The 14,413-nt window shown below is 41.1% G+C and overlaps 1 protein-coding gene across 1 annotated transcript in view; it reads right to left on the reverse strand.

Annotated features, from left to right (window-relative positions):
- si:dkey-22o22.2 (neural-cadherin) overlaps nt 1-14,413 on the reverse strand; it is a 294,515-nt gene that overhangs the window by 101,218 nt on the left and 178,884 nt on the right. The window contains exons 11-12 of the mRNA XM_061915447.1: nt 10,019-10,191; nt 3,586-3,753 (exon numbers count right to left, since the gene is read on the reverse strand). Coding sequence (XP_061771431.1) covers nt 3,586-3,753; nt 10,019-10,191 — 341 coding nt within the window. The remainder of the gene's footprint in view (nt 1-3,585; nt 3,754-10,018; nt 10,192-14,413) is intronic.

The following is a 14,413-nucleotide window of genomic DNA, read 5'->3' on the forward strand; positions in this document are numbered from 1 at the left end:
CAAAAGTGTAAAAGAAAAAAGACACTTTTTATGTCAACCGTACTTCCCGTCAAAAGCCTAAAGACTGATCGCAGAGTTCCTGTCTTCACAATAAAAGTGCCCCTCCATCGCGCCTGCGCTAACAAAATAAGAGTCTCCGAAAGCCAGCGCAAACAAGCTAGCAAGCTACGGAGTTTGCCGCCAACGTATTTCTTGTAAAGTGTATAAAAACGAATATGGAAGCTGGAAAGATAAGATGCCAAAAACCAACGACTTTCATGTGGTATTGGACAGAAAAGAGAAACTTTTTTTCTCCTCCATTTGAAAATGTGGACGTCTGAATCCAATCAATGCAAGTCATCAAAATCAGGTAATACACCAACTTATATATTCTTGTCTTCATGAAAGATAGGAATCTATATGTTAAACATGCTTGTATATTCATTAAAACACCTTTAACATGTCAACAAACACGGCAAAATAAATAAATATAAATTATATACTGTATATATAAATGTATGTATGTATATATATATATATATATATATATATATATATATATATATATATATATATATATATATATATATAAATATATATATATATATATATATATATATATGATATGTGTGTGTATAAATGATTTGTGTGTGTATAAATGATATGTGTGTGTAATATGTATGTATATGTATATATGAGGTAGATCACCTCGACTTGGTCATTTACTAAGTAATTGATAAACATTGAAAAACTTATCGGGGTGTTACCATTTAGTGGTAAATTGTACGGAATATGTACTGAACTGTACAATCTACTAATACAAGTTTTAATCAATCAATCAATCAATCAATCAATCAATCAATCAATCAATCAATCAATCAATCAATCAATTAATCAATCAAATCAATGAATGCCTACTGAGGTTATGGTGCTTTTAAGTTATTGTGGCTCAATGTGCCATTTTTTTTATTTTATTTTAATGTACTATTATTTAAAATATATTATTGTTTTAGTTGCTTAAGAGATATTTCTGGCTCTGAATTTGCTCATTGCTATTTTTATGTTTTTGTGCATTATTTAATCAGGTTACTCATCAGTTACTCAGTACTTGAGTAGTTTTTTCACAACATACTTTTTACTTTTACTCAAGTAAATATTTGGGTGACTACTTACATTTACTTGAGTAATAAATATCTAAAGTAACAGTACTCTTACTTGAGTACAATTTATGGCTACTCTACCCACCTCTGGTCATAGGTAATACCAATAATAATTCAATTTCTCCAGTCAGCAACAATGTGTGCACATACTGACTGTGATTTTATGAGCTAGAGAATATAAGAACCACACTACCCAGCATGCAACAGTAGTGACGAGCATGCGTGGTAGCCTCGGTGAAGGTTGTATGTCGCCATGGCAGCGAGAATGTAGTTATGAGCACGCTGCATACATACCAGGGCATGCATACATTTTATATTTAACGCTTAAATCTCCACATCAACTTACCATGAATTGATTAATGTGGACCCCGACTTAAACAAGTTGAAAAACTTATTTGGGTGTTACCATTTAGTGGTCAATTGTATGGAATATGTACTGAACTGTGCAATCTACTAATAAAAGTATCAATCAATCAATCAATCAAAAGATCTATTCCTCATTTCAAAATGTTTTAGTTTTTTTTATGTTGTTTTTTTGTTTGTTTGTTTTCCGACCTTTTTTGTCAACAAAACAGTTTTTTTATGGCAAACACAAAATATGTAATATCTTCCACTAAAGTGGAATATTTGACGTAATCGGGGTTGAGGTGGGGGGTGGGGGGGGGGTGTTGTTAGAGGGTAGCGGGGGATGTATAGTGTAGCATCCCGGAAGAGTTAGTGCTGGGTATTTGTTCTTTCGTGTTTATGTTGTGTTACGGTGCGGATGTTCTCCCGAAATGTGTTTGTCATTCTTGTTTGGTGTAGGTTCACAGTGTGGCGCATATTTGCAACAGTGTTAAAGTTGTTTATACGGCCACCTTCAGTGTGACCTGTATGGCTGTTGACCAGATATGACTTGATTAACATCCAATCCACTATCTCGCTCTCTCTGCCCCTCCCTCACTAATTCTGCTGCACATTTTGTTTTATTTTCTTCAACTCCTTTTTACCCCTGTACGCACATTAAAAATACAAGCAACCCTGACTCAAAACGGCGGACATTTGAGGCATTTAAGAAACCCCACCCGGACAGTCCGGTAAAAGAGGACATGTCCGGGGAAAAAGAGGACGTATGGTCAGTCAAGCTCAGGGGTCGGCAACCTAAAATGTTGAAAGAGCCATATTGGACCAAAAATACAAAAACAAATATGTCTGGAGCCACAAAAAAATTAAAGCCATATTACATACAGATAGTGTCATGAGATATAAATTGAATTAAGAAGACTTAAAGGAAACCAAAAGAGCTCAAATATAGCTACAAATGAGGTACAATGATGCAATATGTACATATAGCTAGCCTAAATAGCATGCTAGCATCGATTAGCTTGCAGTCATGCAGTGACCAAATATGTCTGATTAGCACTCCACACAAGTCAATAACGTCAACAAAACTCACCTTTGTGCATTCACGCACAACGTTAAAAGTTTGGTGGACAAAATGAGACGGAAAAAGAAGTGGCATAAAACATGTCTTAGAAAGTCGGAGAAAGTTGTACATGTAAACAAACTACGGTGAGTTCAAGGACTGCCAAAATAAGTGGGACAAAACGGCGCTCGCCAAATTATTCAAATCAGTGAGGCATCTTTAATAAAAACAGTGTGCTTTGTAACAATTAGGTGGGTTTGTGTCATGTTTGTCCTCCTACAGCAGGGGTCGGCAACCGTTACCACTCAAAGAGCCATTTTGACCCGATTCACAAAATAAAGAATACAATGGGAGCTGCAACCGTTCTCGCGAATAACTGCTGGTGGTCACCCAGATAATAATAATAAGGGCGTGCTATGAAGCCATTGACATAGACGCCTTCTACAACATGTTCAAACTGCTTGCCAGTCCAGCTACATGTTGTATGTGGCGTCCGCAGATATACGCACACGACTGTGTTCGTCATTTTTGTTTGGTGTGGGTCCACAGTGTGGTGCATATTAGTAAGAGTGTTAAAGTTGTTTATATCACAACCTTCAGTGTAACCTGTATCACCCAGTATGCCTTGCAATCTTGTACGTGTGACGATAGAAGCAGCGAAATGCATGCGTCCGATTGGCATGCAAACAAAGGCATCACGGCACGCCCTCTATGTTGTAGTCCGAGTGGTAATCGGAGAATGTTGACCCCGGGTGATGTCCGGGAGAGGCACCGAAATCCGTAATCTCCCTGTAACAGTTTGGGGGGTTGGCGATTATGCAGCTGAGCCGCATCAGAGTTGCTATAGAGCCGCATGCGGCTCCGGAGCCGCGGGTTGCCGACCCCTGTCCTACAGAAACCATATTAAAACAAAAATGTTTTTTTTTTTCCTTCATCTTTTTCCATTTTTCATACATTTTTGAAAAAGCTCCAGAAAGCCACTAGGGCGGCGCTAAAGACCCCCGGTCTAGCTGAACGCAACCATCATCAAGAGGAGCTCACCACAATTTTGGCGTCCCTGGCGGTGTTCTCCGGCACGGTCACCCAGTACTCGGGCCTCTGCCATTGGGGGGGCTGGTTGTGGACGTTGGTGATGATGACGCTCAGCTCCACGGAGGCGCTGCGGTTGCCGCCGTCGGACGCCACGATTTGCCGGTTGATTTTGGACGTCTGCGAGAGGGCGAGTGAACAGGAATTGACAAGACGTTTACACAGAAAATTGCAAAAATAAAAATAAAAATTGTGTTTTCCTCAAACAATCATTTGTTATTGGCCACAAATAGATTAGGCATTGACACGTTTGCTCATGTAGTGTCAGCGACATGTAGCAAATAAGCCAACGTGGAAGACACAATACTGCACATTGGCAAATTAGGCATTATTCTAAATCAGTGGTTCTTAACCAGGGTTCGATCGAACCCTAGGGATTCAGTGAGTCAGCCTCAGGGGTTCAGTGGAGCCTCCACTCAAGCCACACCCGACTCATCGTGTACATAAAAACTTCTCCCTATCGGCATAGCAACAGCAGAACCCAAACTGATTTGCAGGTCTGTAATTTGTTACGAGTTCATGCACTGTGATGGTTTTGTTCTTTGAACAAGGTGATGTTCATGCACGGTTGTGCACCAGTAAAAGATCATTAAACTTTGTCTTGAATTTGAAAAACATTTTATTTTTCACTAAAGAAGGGTTCGGTGTATGCGCATATGAAACTGGTGGGGTTCAGTACCAGTTATTGTTATATTGTTATATTGGTATAGGGGCTTCACGGTGGCAGAGGGGTTAGTGCGTCTGCCTCACAATACGAAGTTCCTGCAGTCCTGGGTTCAAATCCAGGCTCGGGATCTTTCTGTGTGGAGTTTGCATGTTCTCCCCGTGAATGCGTGGGTTCCCTCCGGGTACTCCGGCTTCCTCCCACTTCCAAAGACATGCACCTGGGGATAGGTTGATTGGCAACACTAAATGGTCCCTAGTCTGTGAATGTGAGTGTGAATGTTGTCTGTCTATCTGTGTTGGCCCTGCGATGAGGTGGCGACTTGTCCAGGGTGTACCCTGCCTTCCGCCCGATTGTAGCTGAGATAGGCGCCAGCGCCCCCCGCCACCCCGAAAGGGAATAAGCGGTAGAAAATGGAAAAAAAAAAAAATGGGGTTCAGTACCTCCAACAAGGTTAAGAACCACTGTTCTAAATATCAGTGAACATTTAAATAAATGGTTATTGTCAAAGTTATTTGTTGCCGAACCCCAAGATGCAGAGATGGAGGCAGGCGTTGGATATGAAGACATGATTTAATATAAATAATAGAAGAAGAACAAACAAAAAGCATGCACGTGGGCGGAATAACAAACTATGGGAGCTAGCACTGGGAGCTAGAAAAACAAAAAGGGACTTTAGCATTGAAGCTAGTGGAAAACAAACAGAAAAACTGGGAACAGCTAATGCTAACAGAAACAGCTTACCGCTACGACGACCAGGACAAAATGTATCACGACAGGTAGTAGCTGTAACAAAACGACATGTGGCAACGAGAATACAATACAGTGATCCAGCAACTGACACAAGACAAAGCAGGTACAAATAGGAGCGGGCTGATTGGCAAAAGGTGTGGCCAGGTGCCAATCAGCCGCAGCTGAGGAGGAACACAGCACTCAGGGAACAAGACAGGAAGCTGACACAATAAGAGCACTAGACAGGAACTAAAGACAGAAGATAGTAAATACAGAGGAAATAGACATATGCAGAGGAAAAAACTAAAACATAGACAAACTGTCAGGGGAAAGTCTGACACTATTGAAAACACTTTTTGATTTGGGGGCTTAAAAAATGTGCATATACAGTAATAATATATATAGCCTATACCAGGTTTTGGCAACCCAACACGTTGAAAGAGCCACATTGGACCAAAAATATGGATAACTAATCTGTCTGGAGCCGCAAAAAAGTAAAAAGCCTTATGTACTGCAAGTGTTATAATGAAGGCAACACATTAAAGTTACATTTAAAGTACCCATGATTGTCACCCATACACTAGGTGTGGCGAAATTATTCTCTGCATTTGACCCATCACCCTTGATCACCCCCCTGGGAGGTGAGGGCAGCAGTGAGCAGCAGTATTTGCCACGCCCGGGAATCATTTCTGGTGATTTAACCCCCAATTCCAACCCTTCATGCTGAGTGCCAAGCAGGGAGGTAATGGCTCCCATTTTTATAGTCATTGGTATGACTCTGCCGGGATTTGAACTCACAACCTTCCGATCTCAGGGCGAACACTCTAACCACTGAGAGTTAGTGTCTCGGAGGGTGAGATAACTCCTGGAAAGTAGTGGCCTAAAAATGCCAAAAGGTATAGCTAATGGACTTATTACAATCTTTGCAAGCTTGGTGTGGTCTGGAACAACATGGCGCACAATCGAAAATGCAGCCAATATGACTATGGAGGGAGGTGTGGCCAGCAAAGGTCACCGCCTCTGTCTGTGGTGCTGAGGGCGTAGCACCATCAGACAGGGGGGGCCTGGCAAGTGCTGACGGCGAGACACAGCTGAACAGGTGATTAGATCTCCCAGGTGGTACGAGTTATCTAACCATCCGTTGTCTTTAACAGTAAGCGGCCGGGAACAGGAGAGGGGGAGGATACGGAGGACTGAAAAGTCACGTCCCGTTGGGAGGAAAAACTTTGTTAAAATATATGATCATTAGAACCTTGTTAAAACCTGCACGCTGGGACTGCGAGGAAGCAACGTCCACAATGACATACAGATAATGTGTCATGAGGCATGCAAAAATACATCAAACACACATAAGACATAAGTAAAGGAAATCAAATGAGCTCAAATATACCTACAACCGAGGCATAATGATGCAATATGTACACACAGCTAGCCTAAATAGCATGTTAGCATCGATTATTAGCAGTCAAGTCAAAAACATCAACAAAGCTCACCTTTGTGCATTCACGCACAGCATAAAACGTTTGGTGGACAAAATGAGACAAAGAAGGCGTGGCATAAAACACGACTTTCTGTGGCAGCGACGGCAATAGTCGGATGTGTAAACCAACTTCAAGGGCCGTCAAAATTAGTAGGACAAAACAAATACTGTCATCATTGAAGAATACAACACAAACATTAAACGGTGGGCTTTTTAAAAATTAGGAAGGTTTGTGTCGTGTTTGTCCTCCTACTGAAACATTACTAAAACAACAAATATATTTTTCTCCCATCTTTTTCGATTTTTGAAAAAGCTCCAGGGAGCCACTAGGGCGGTGCTAAAGAGCCACATGCTGCTCTATCTAAGTGTACATGTTATTTCAATAAAATGGATATATAATTAGGGCTTCACGGTGGGAGAGGGGTTAGTGCGTCTGCCTCACAATACGAAGGTCCTGCAGTCCTGGGTTCAAATCCAGGCTCGGGATCTTTCTGTGTGGAGTTTGCATGTTCTCCCCGTGAATGCGTGGGTTCCCTCCGGGTACTCCGGCTTCCTCCCACCTCCAAAGACATGCACCTGGGGATAGGTTGATTGGCAACACTAAATTGGCCCTAGTGTGTGAATGTGAGTGTGAATGTTGTCTGTCTATCTGTGTTGGCCCTGCGATGAGGTGGCGACTTGTCCAGGGTGTACCCCGCCTTCCGCCCGATTGTAGCTGAGATAGGCGCCAGCGCCCCCCGCGACCCCAAAAGGGAATAAGCGGTAGAAAATGGATGGATGGATGGATGGATATATAATTAATAATTGATTTAATTGTATATTAAGAGTATGTGAAAGTTAGACTCCGACCTTGTTTACTTCCGTGACGTCTTCACTAAAATTTTGCGATCCTTCAAAAATATCAAGCAGCGAAAACAAGTCAAACATGGTTAAATGTGGAGAATATTTTTTTTTTTTTAGCATTTTTTTCCCCATCATGCATATGTCATTTTATAATTATGGGCCTGCTGAAATGCAAGCAGCCCATATTATTATTGCTTATATATCAACTTGTATTATTATAGTTCCACTCGTTTCTCTTACGATTGATACGAGATATATCGGCCAACGAACCCCCACATATGATATACCGTTGGAAATGTCTCACTTGCGCCTACGGCGGTACTTTAAGTTGACATCCTTTCGTGTTACCATGGTGACGCTATTCACAAATAAATAAATTAATGGGCCTCTTTAATGGGTACATACCCTTTTAATGGACGATTGAAGATTACCTCCTCTTGTAGCTCAGCCTTACTTTTACGTAGCCCGGTGCTTAACGTCTCATTTTGTCCACACACCTGTCTACTTTTGACACAAGCTAACCTATAGCATATTAACGTTAGCGTCTGTCGATTGAGAGGGAGTGTAATGTTCATATGTTCTCAATATTCAGGGTTTTATCGTCCATAGAAAAAATATCCATTCTGTTTTTAAGGCGGTCTGGCATAACATTTTTAGCTTACAATCAGACTTTATTGTGAGGTTTTGTATTAGTTTTCCTAAAAATTGATATACCGGCCCCCCCCCCAGACACATTTTTTTTCTCAAAATTTGGCCCCCCGGAGTCAAAATAATTGTCCAGGCCTGCATTTAATGGACGATTGCTTGGAGACAAACGCCTAAAATAGACAAGATTAGCTCCTCTTGTAGCTCAGCCTTATTTTTACGTAACCCGGTGCTTAACTTCTCATTTTGTCCACACACTTGTCTACTTTTCACACAAGCTAACCTATAGCATGCTAACGTTAGCTTATGTCGATTAAAGGGGGTATGATGTTCATATGTTCTCAATATTCAGGGTTTTATCGTTCATAGAAATAAAATCCATTCTGTTTTTAAGGCGGTCTGTCATAACATTTCTAGCATTCAATCAGACTTTATTGTGAGGTTTTGTATTAGTTTTCCTAAAAATAGATAAACCGGCCCCCCCAGACACATTTTTTTCTCTAAATTTGGCCCCCCCGGGTCAAAATCATTGCAGAGGCCTGCTTTTAATGGACAATTGCTTGGAGACAAACACCTAAAAAGACAAGATTAGCTCCTCTTGTAGCTCAGCCTTACTTTCACGTAGCCCGGTACTTAACGTCTCATTTTGTTCGCACAATTGTCTACTTTCGACACAAGCTAACCTATAGCATGCTAACATTAGCTTATGTCGATTAAAGAGGGTGTGACGTTCATATGTTCTCAATATTCAGGGTTTTATGATTCATAGAAAAAAAATCCATTCTGTTTTTGAGGCGGTTTTTCATAACATTTTTAGCATTCAATCAGACTTTATTGTGAGGTTTTGTATTAGTTTTCCTAAAAAAAGATATACCGGCTCCCCCAGACACATTTTTTTCCTCTAAATTTGGCCCCCCTGAGTCAAAATAATTGCCAAGGCCTGCTTTTAATGGACGATTGCTTGGAGACAAACGCATAAAAAAGACAAGATTACCTCCTCTTGTAGCTCAGCCTTATTTTCACGTAGCCCGGTGCTTAACGTCTCATTTTGTCCACACACTTGTCTACTTTTGACAAAAGCTAACCTATAGCATGTTAACGTTAGTTTATGTCGATTAAAGGGGGTATGATGTTTATATTGTCTCAATATTCAGGGTTTTATCGTTCGTAGAAAAAACATGTATTCCGTTATTAAGGCAGTCTGGCATACAAAAAATCCATTCTGTTTTTAAGGCGGTCTGTCATAACATTTTTAGGTTTCAATCATACTTTATTGTGAGGTTTTGTATTATTCTATTAAAAAATAGATACACCGGCCCCCCCCCAGACACATTTATTTTCTCTAAATTTGGCCCCCCGAGTCAAAATAATTACCCAGGCCTGCATTTACCATTTATTTCAGATCCCCCCTAGAAATGCTGACTAATCACGGCGGAGGGTCGTCACCTGTGAGATGGCATCATTTTGTGTTACCATGGTGACGCTATTCACAAATAAATAAACAAATGGGCCCAATTAATGGGCACATACCCTTTTAATGGACCATTGCTTTGAGACAAACGCCTGAAATAGACACGATTACCTCATCTTGTAGCTCAGCCTTACTTTCACGTAGCCCGGTGCTTAATGTCTCATTTTGTCCACACACTTGTGTACTTTTGACACAAGCTAACCTAGAGCATATTAACGTTAGCGTCTGTCGATTGAGAGGGGGTGTAATGTTCATATGTTCTCAATATTCAGGGTTTTATCGTTCATAGAAAAAAAATCCATTCTGTTTTTAAGGCGGTCTGGCATAACATTTTTAGCTTACAATCAGACTTTATTGTGAGGTTTTGTATTAGTTTTCCTAAAAATAGATATACCGGCCCCCAGGCACCTTTTTTTTTCAAAATTTGGCCCCTGAGTCAAAATAATTGCCCAGGCCTGTATTCACTATTTACTTCAGATCCCCACCAGAAATGCTGACTAATCACTCTGGCAGCTGGTGTTCCTCGGACTTAGCGGCGGAGGGTCGTCACCTGTGAGATGGGCTGGTTGACGTAGATCCATCCCGTGCTGGGGTTGATGTGCAGGTACGAGGGCGTCTGCGTGGACAGCGAGTAGACGATGGCGGCGTTGCTGCCCTGGTCGTCGTCGTGCGCCGCCGCTCGCAGGAAACTGGTCCCCACCGGGGTGTCCTCTCGCAGGAAGTCTGCGAGACAAGGATGACACGACATGACATTTACCAGGGACTGGACCGCAAAACGGCGGCGGCGTTGAAACATTTTGACGTGGCGTTGTGGTGCTCTCAGCAGATATGTTAATAACGCCCCCGGCGCAGCATTGTGTCACCTCACTTTTGCCGCTTCCCTTGTCTCGCTCTGCAAAGTCAACAGATGCCATTTTCACTTTTTATGGAAAACAAACCCCGTTCCTGCTGACTGGGCCGCGTGTCAGTGCTGATCAGGCAAGAAAAAAAAAAAAAAAAAAAACACGCATCGGAGACGAGCGGAGAGGAAGGGAGGATGTTCGGCTTCCTGATGCTGCGTTTCAGGCATCATGTCGGAGGTAATGTTTTTTTTTTTTACAACTCATGTCAGGTTCTGCTGAGGCAGCCTAAAACTCCCATCATGCACTTCTACAAAGATGGCGAGGGAAAAACTTTTGGAGTGTCTAAAACAGGGGTGTCAAACTGAAATACAGAGTGGTCCAAAATTTTCAACGGAACAAATGAACCTTTTAATGGGGACCCAAACAAGTTTTGCATTAAATATTGAACAAGCAAGGCTTGTATAACTTTAGTGACATGCAAAATCCAGTTTCAAATAATAATAATAATAATAAAAAAAATATCAATGGCATATCAAATACATCCATCCATCCATTTTCTACCGCTTATTCCCTTTTGGGGTCGCGGGGGGCGCAATTTTTATAAAAATTGTATGCCTTGTTTTCTATTTGCAATCTTCTGAGGTAAATATCAAATTTTTTCCACAGGCGAATATTTAATTTGAAAATAAAATAATATTGAATGAACCAAGTAGCAAGAGAAAATGCATGAATAAAGCTTTAATTATTAGCCAGTTTGCTGGAAGTTTCCCGGAAGCGTTAGTGCTGCAAGGGGTTCGCGGTATTTGTTCTGTTGTGTTACGGTGCGGATGTTCACCCGAAATGTGTTTGTCATTCTTGTTTGGTGTGGGTTCACAGTGTGGCGCACATTTGTAACAGTGTTAAAGTTGTTTATACGGCCACCCTCAGTGGGACCTGTATGGCTGTTGACCAAGTATGCCTTGTGCGTGTGTGTAAAAGCCACAATTATTATGTGACACGCTGTTAGTATGGAGGAAAAGCGGACGTGACGACAGGTGTAGATAACGCTAAAAGCAGTGCCTTAAATGCACGCCTCCAATATAGTTATCCAAGTGGAAATCGGTATAAATCCGGGAGAATGGTTGCCCCGGGAGATTTTCGGGAGGGGCACTGAACTTCGGGAGTCTACCGGGAAAATTAGGAGGGTTGGCAAGTATGAGTAGTAGCGGTGAATGCGGTGTTACAGCGGCACCGATGCTGTATAACACCGGCGGGCCAGCTCTAATGCTAAATTGATATTGCCTCAAGGGCCAAATTAAATTACACGGCGGGCCAGAGTTCGACACCCATGGTCTAAAACCTCGGTGTCAAACTCTCGTGTAAATTCATTTGGCCCTTGAGACAATATCAAATTAACGTTAGAGCTGTCCCGCCGCTGTAACACCGCATTCACCACTAATACTCGTCAACCCTCCCGATTTTCCCGGGAGACTCCCGAAGTTCAGTGCCCCTCCCGAATTCCTCCCGATTTCCACCTGGACAATAATATCGGGGGCGGGCCGTAAAAGCACTGCCCTTGGCGTTCTCTACATGTCGCCACGTCCGCTTTGTCCTCCATACAAACAGCGTGCCGGCCCGCTCACATAATACATGCAACTCATACACACACACAAGTGTATGCAACGCATACTTGGTCAACAGCCATACAGGTCCCACTGAGGGTGGCCGTATAAACAACTTTAACACTGTTACAAATATACGCCACACAGTGAACCCACAGCAAACAAGAATGACAAACACATTTCGGGAGAACATCCGCACCGTAACACAACATAAACACAACCGAAGAAACACCCAGAACCCCTTGCCTCACTAACTCTTCCGGGACGCTACAATATACACCCCCGCTACCACCAAACCCCGCCCCAACTCAAACCCGCCGCCGAAAAGAGGCATTCAATTTGTATTTTTATTTTATTTGATATGCCATTGATATTTTTTAATTATTATTATTTGAAACTCGATTTTGCATGTCACTATAAAGTTATATAAGCCTTGCTTGGTCAATATTCAATGCAAAACTTGTTTGGGTCCCTATTAAAGGATTAATTTGTTCAACCTCGGCCCGCGGCTTCGTTTAGTTTTAAATTTTGGCCCACTCTGTATTTGAGTTTGACACCCCTGGTCTAAAACTTTGGTGTTTTCCTGCAGGATGTTTCGCACGCTTCCACACCTCTCCTTTTTTACGACTAGTGAAGGCGCCCTGCATGTCTGGAACTTTGCTCCTGGACCGCTTGTTTGATTACTGACTACATGCACCATAAAATTATTTTTTTTAATGCGTACAGTGTTGTAAAATACAAACCCCAAAACCGAATTGTTTGTGGAAATATTTGCCATCGTGTCATCCAGACCCAAGGGGAAACGAACCATCTAGACCAGTGGTTCTCAACCTTTTTTCAGTGATGTACCCCCTGTGGAAATTTTTTTACTCAAGTACCCCCTAATCAGAGCACAGCATTTTTGGTTGAAAAAAAGAGATAAAGAAGTAAAATACAGCACTATGTCATCAGTTTCTGATTTATTAAATTGTATAACAGTGCAAATTATTGCTCATTTGTAGTGGTCTTTCTTGAACTATTTGGGAAAAAAAGATATAAAATAAACAACTGATTCAATTATAAATAAAGATTTCTGCACATAGAAGTAATCATCAACTTAAAGTGCCCTCTTTGGGGATTATAATAAAGATTCATCTGGATTCATGAACTTAATTCTAAACATTTCTTCACAAAAAAAAAATCTTTAATATCAATATTTATGGAACATGTCCACAAAAAATCTAACTGTCAACATTTCTTTCTGCATTTCTTTTCATAGTTTATGAACGTACATTCATATTTTGTTGAAGTATTATTCAATAAATATATTTATAAAGGATAACATAACATTTTTAGCATTAAATCAGACTTTATTGTGAGGTTTTGTATTAGTTTTCCTAAAAATAAATATACCGGCCCCCCCAGACACATTTTTCTTCTCTAAATTTGGCCCCCCCGAGTCAATATAATTGCCCAGGCCTGCATTTAATGGACAATTGCTTTGAGACAAACGCCTAAAATAGACAAGATTACCTCCTCTTGTAGCTCAGCCTTATTTTCACGTAGCCCGGTGCTTAACGTCTCATTTTGTCCACACACTTGTCTACTTTTGACACAAGCTAACCTATTGCATATTAACGTTCGCGTCTGTCGATTGAGAGGGGGTGTGATGTTCATATGTTCTCAATATTCAGGGTTTTATCATCCATAGAAAAAAAAATCCTTTATAAATATATTTATAAAGGATTTTTGAATTGTTGCTATTTTTAGAATATTTTTAAAAAATCTCACGTACCCCTTGGCATAGCTTTGATGTAAGCACAATACAAATGGCACGCATTTTGCAAATTTAATGTCAAATCAAATCAAATGTTTATTGGATTCATCACTATACAGTGTATATCTACGACAGAACTACTGACTAAACTACTTGTTACGCCTGTTCAACATTGTGATGCCGGGTTTGATTCCCTCGAGGATGCGTCAAAACGAAGAACACAACAAAGGTAAGATATAACCAATTTATTCTAAATAAACAGAAGGAGAGCTATAACAAAAACACTGGAGCTAACAAAAGGCAAACCAAAGACGCTAGTATGAGAACTAGGAGATACAAAATAGGAAATTAAACTGGCACTTTGGCACACAAAAAGGAGTAAATAAAACATTTAGCATGTGAGCTAATAATGAGGCGCGTAGCGTGAGAGCTCGCCAAAATAGTAGGAATTGTGTGAAAGCAAGCGATCAAAACAGACGTATAGTTGCGGGAGAGCAAACTAGAGTCCCAGAAAGAATAAACAGAAGAGGCTGGCGATTACAAGAAAAGGTGTGCGAGAACCGAGACTAGCAGGTGGAAATAATAAGTGACCATGGGAACGAACAAAACCGGAAGTAAACGGGTCAGAACGGAGAATGAAAACACAGATGGAAAAATAAACAACAACATGTGAAGATCCGAGTAACGGATCGTAACACTACTACCACAAGTTGATTTACTATTTAGAAAAAATAATAATGTAGGGT

Source organism: Nerophis ophidion, linkage group LG11 (genome assembly GCF_033978795.1).
Source record: "Nerophis ophidion isolate RoL-2023_Sa linkage group LG11, RoL_Noph_v1.0, whole genome shotgun sequence".
NCBI classification, from domain to species: Eukaryota; Metazoa; Chordata; class Actinopteri; order Syngnathiformes; family Syngnathidae; genus Nerophis; species Nerophis ophidion.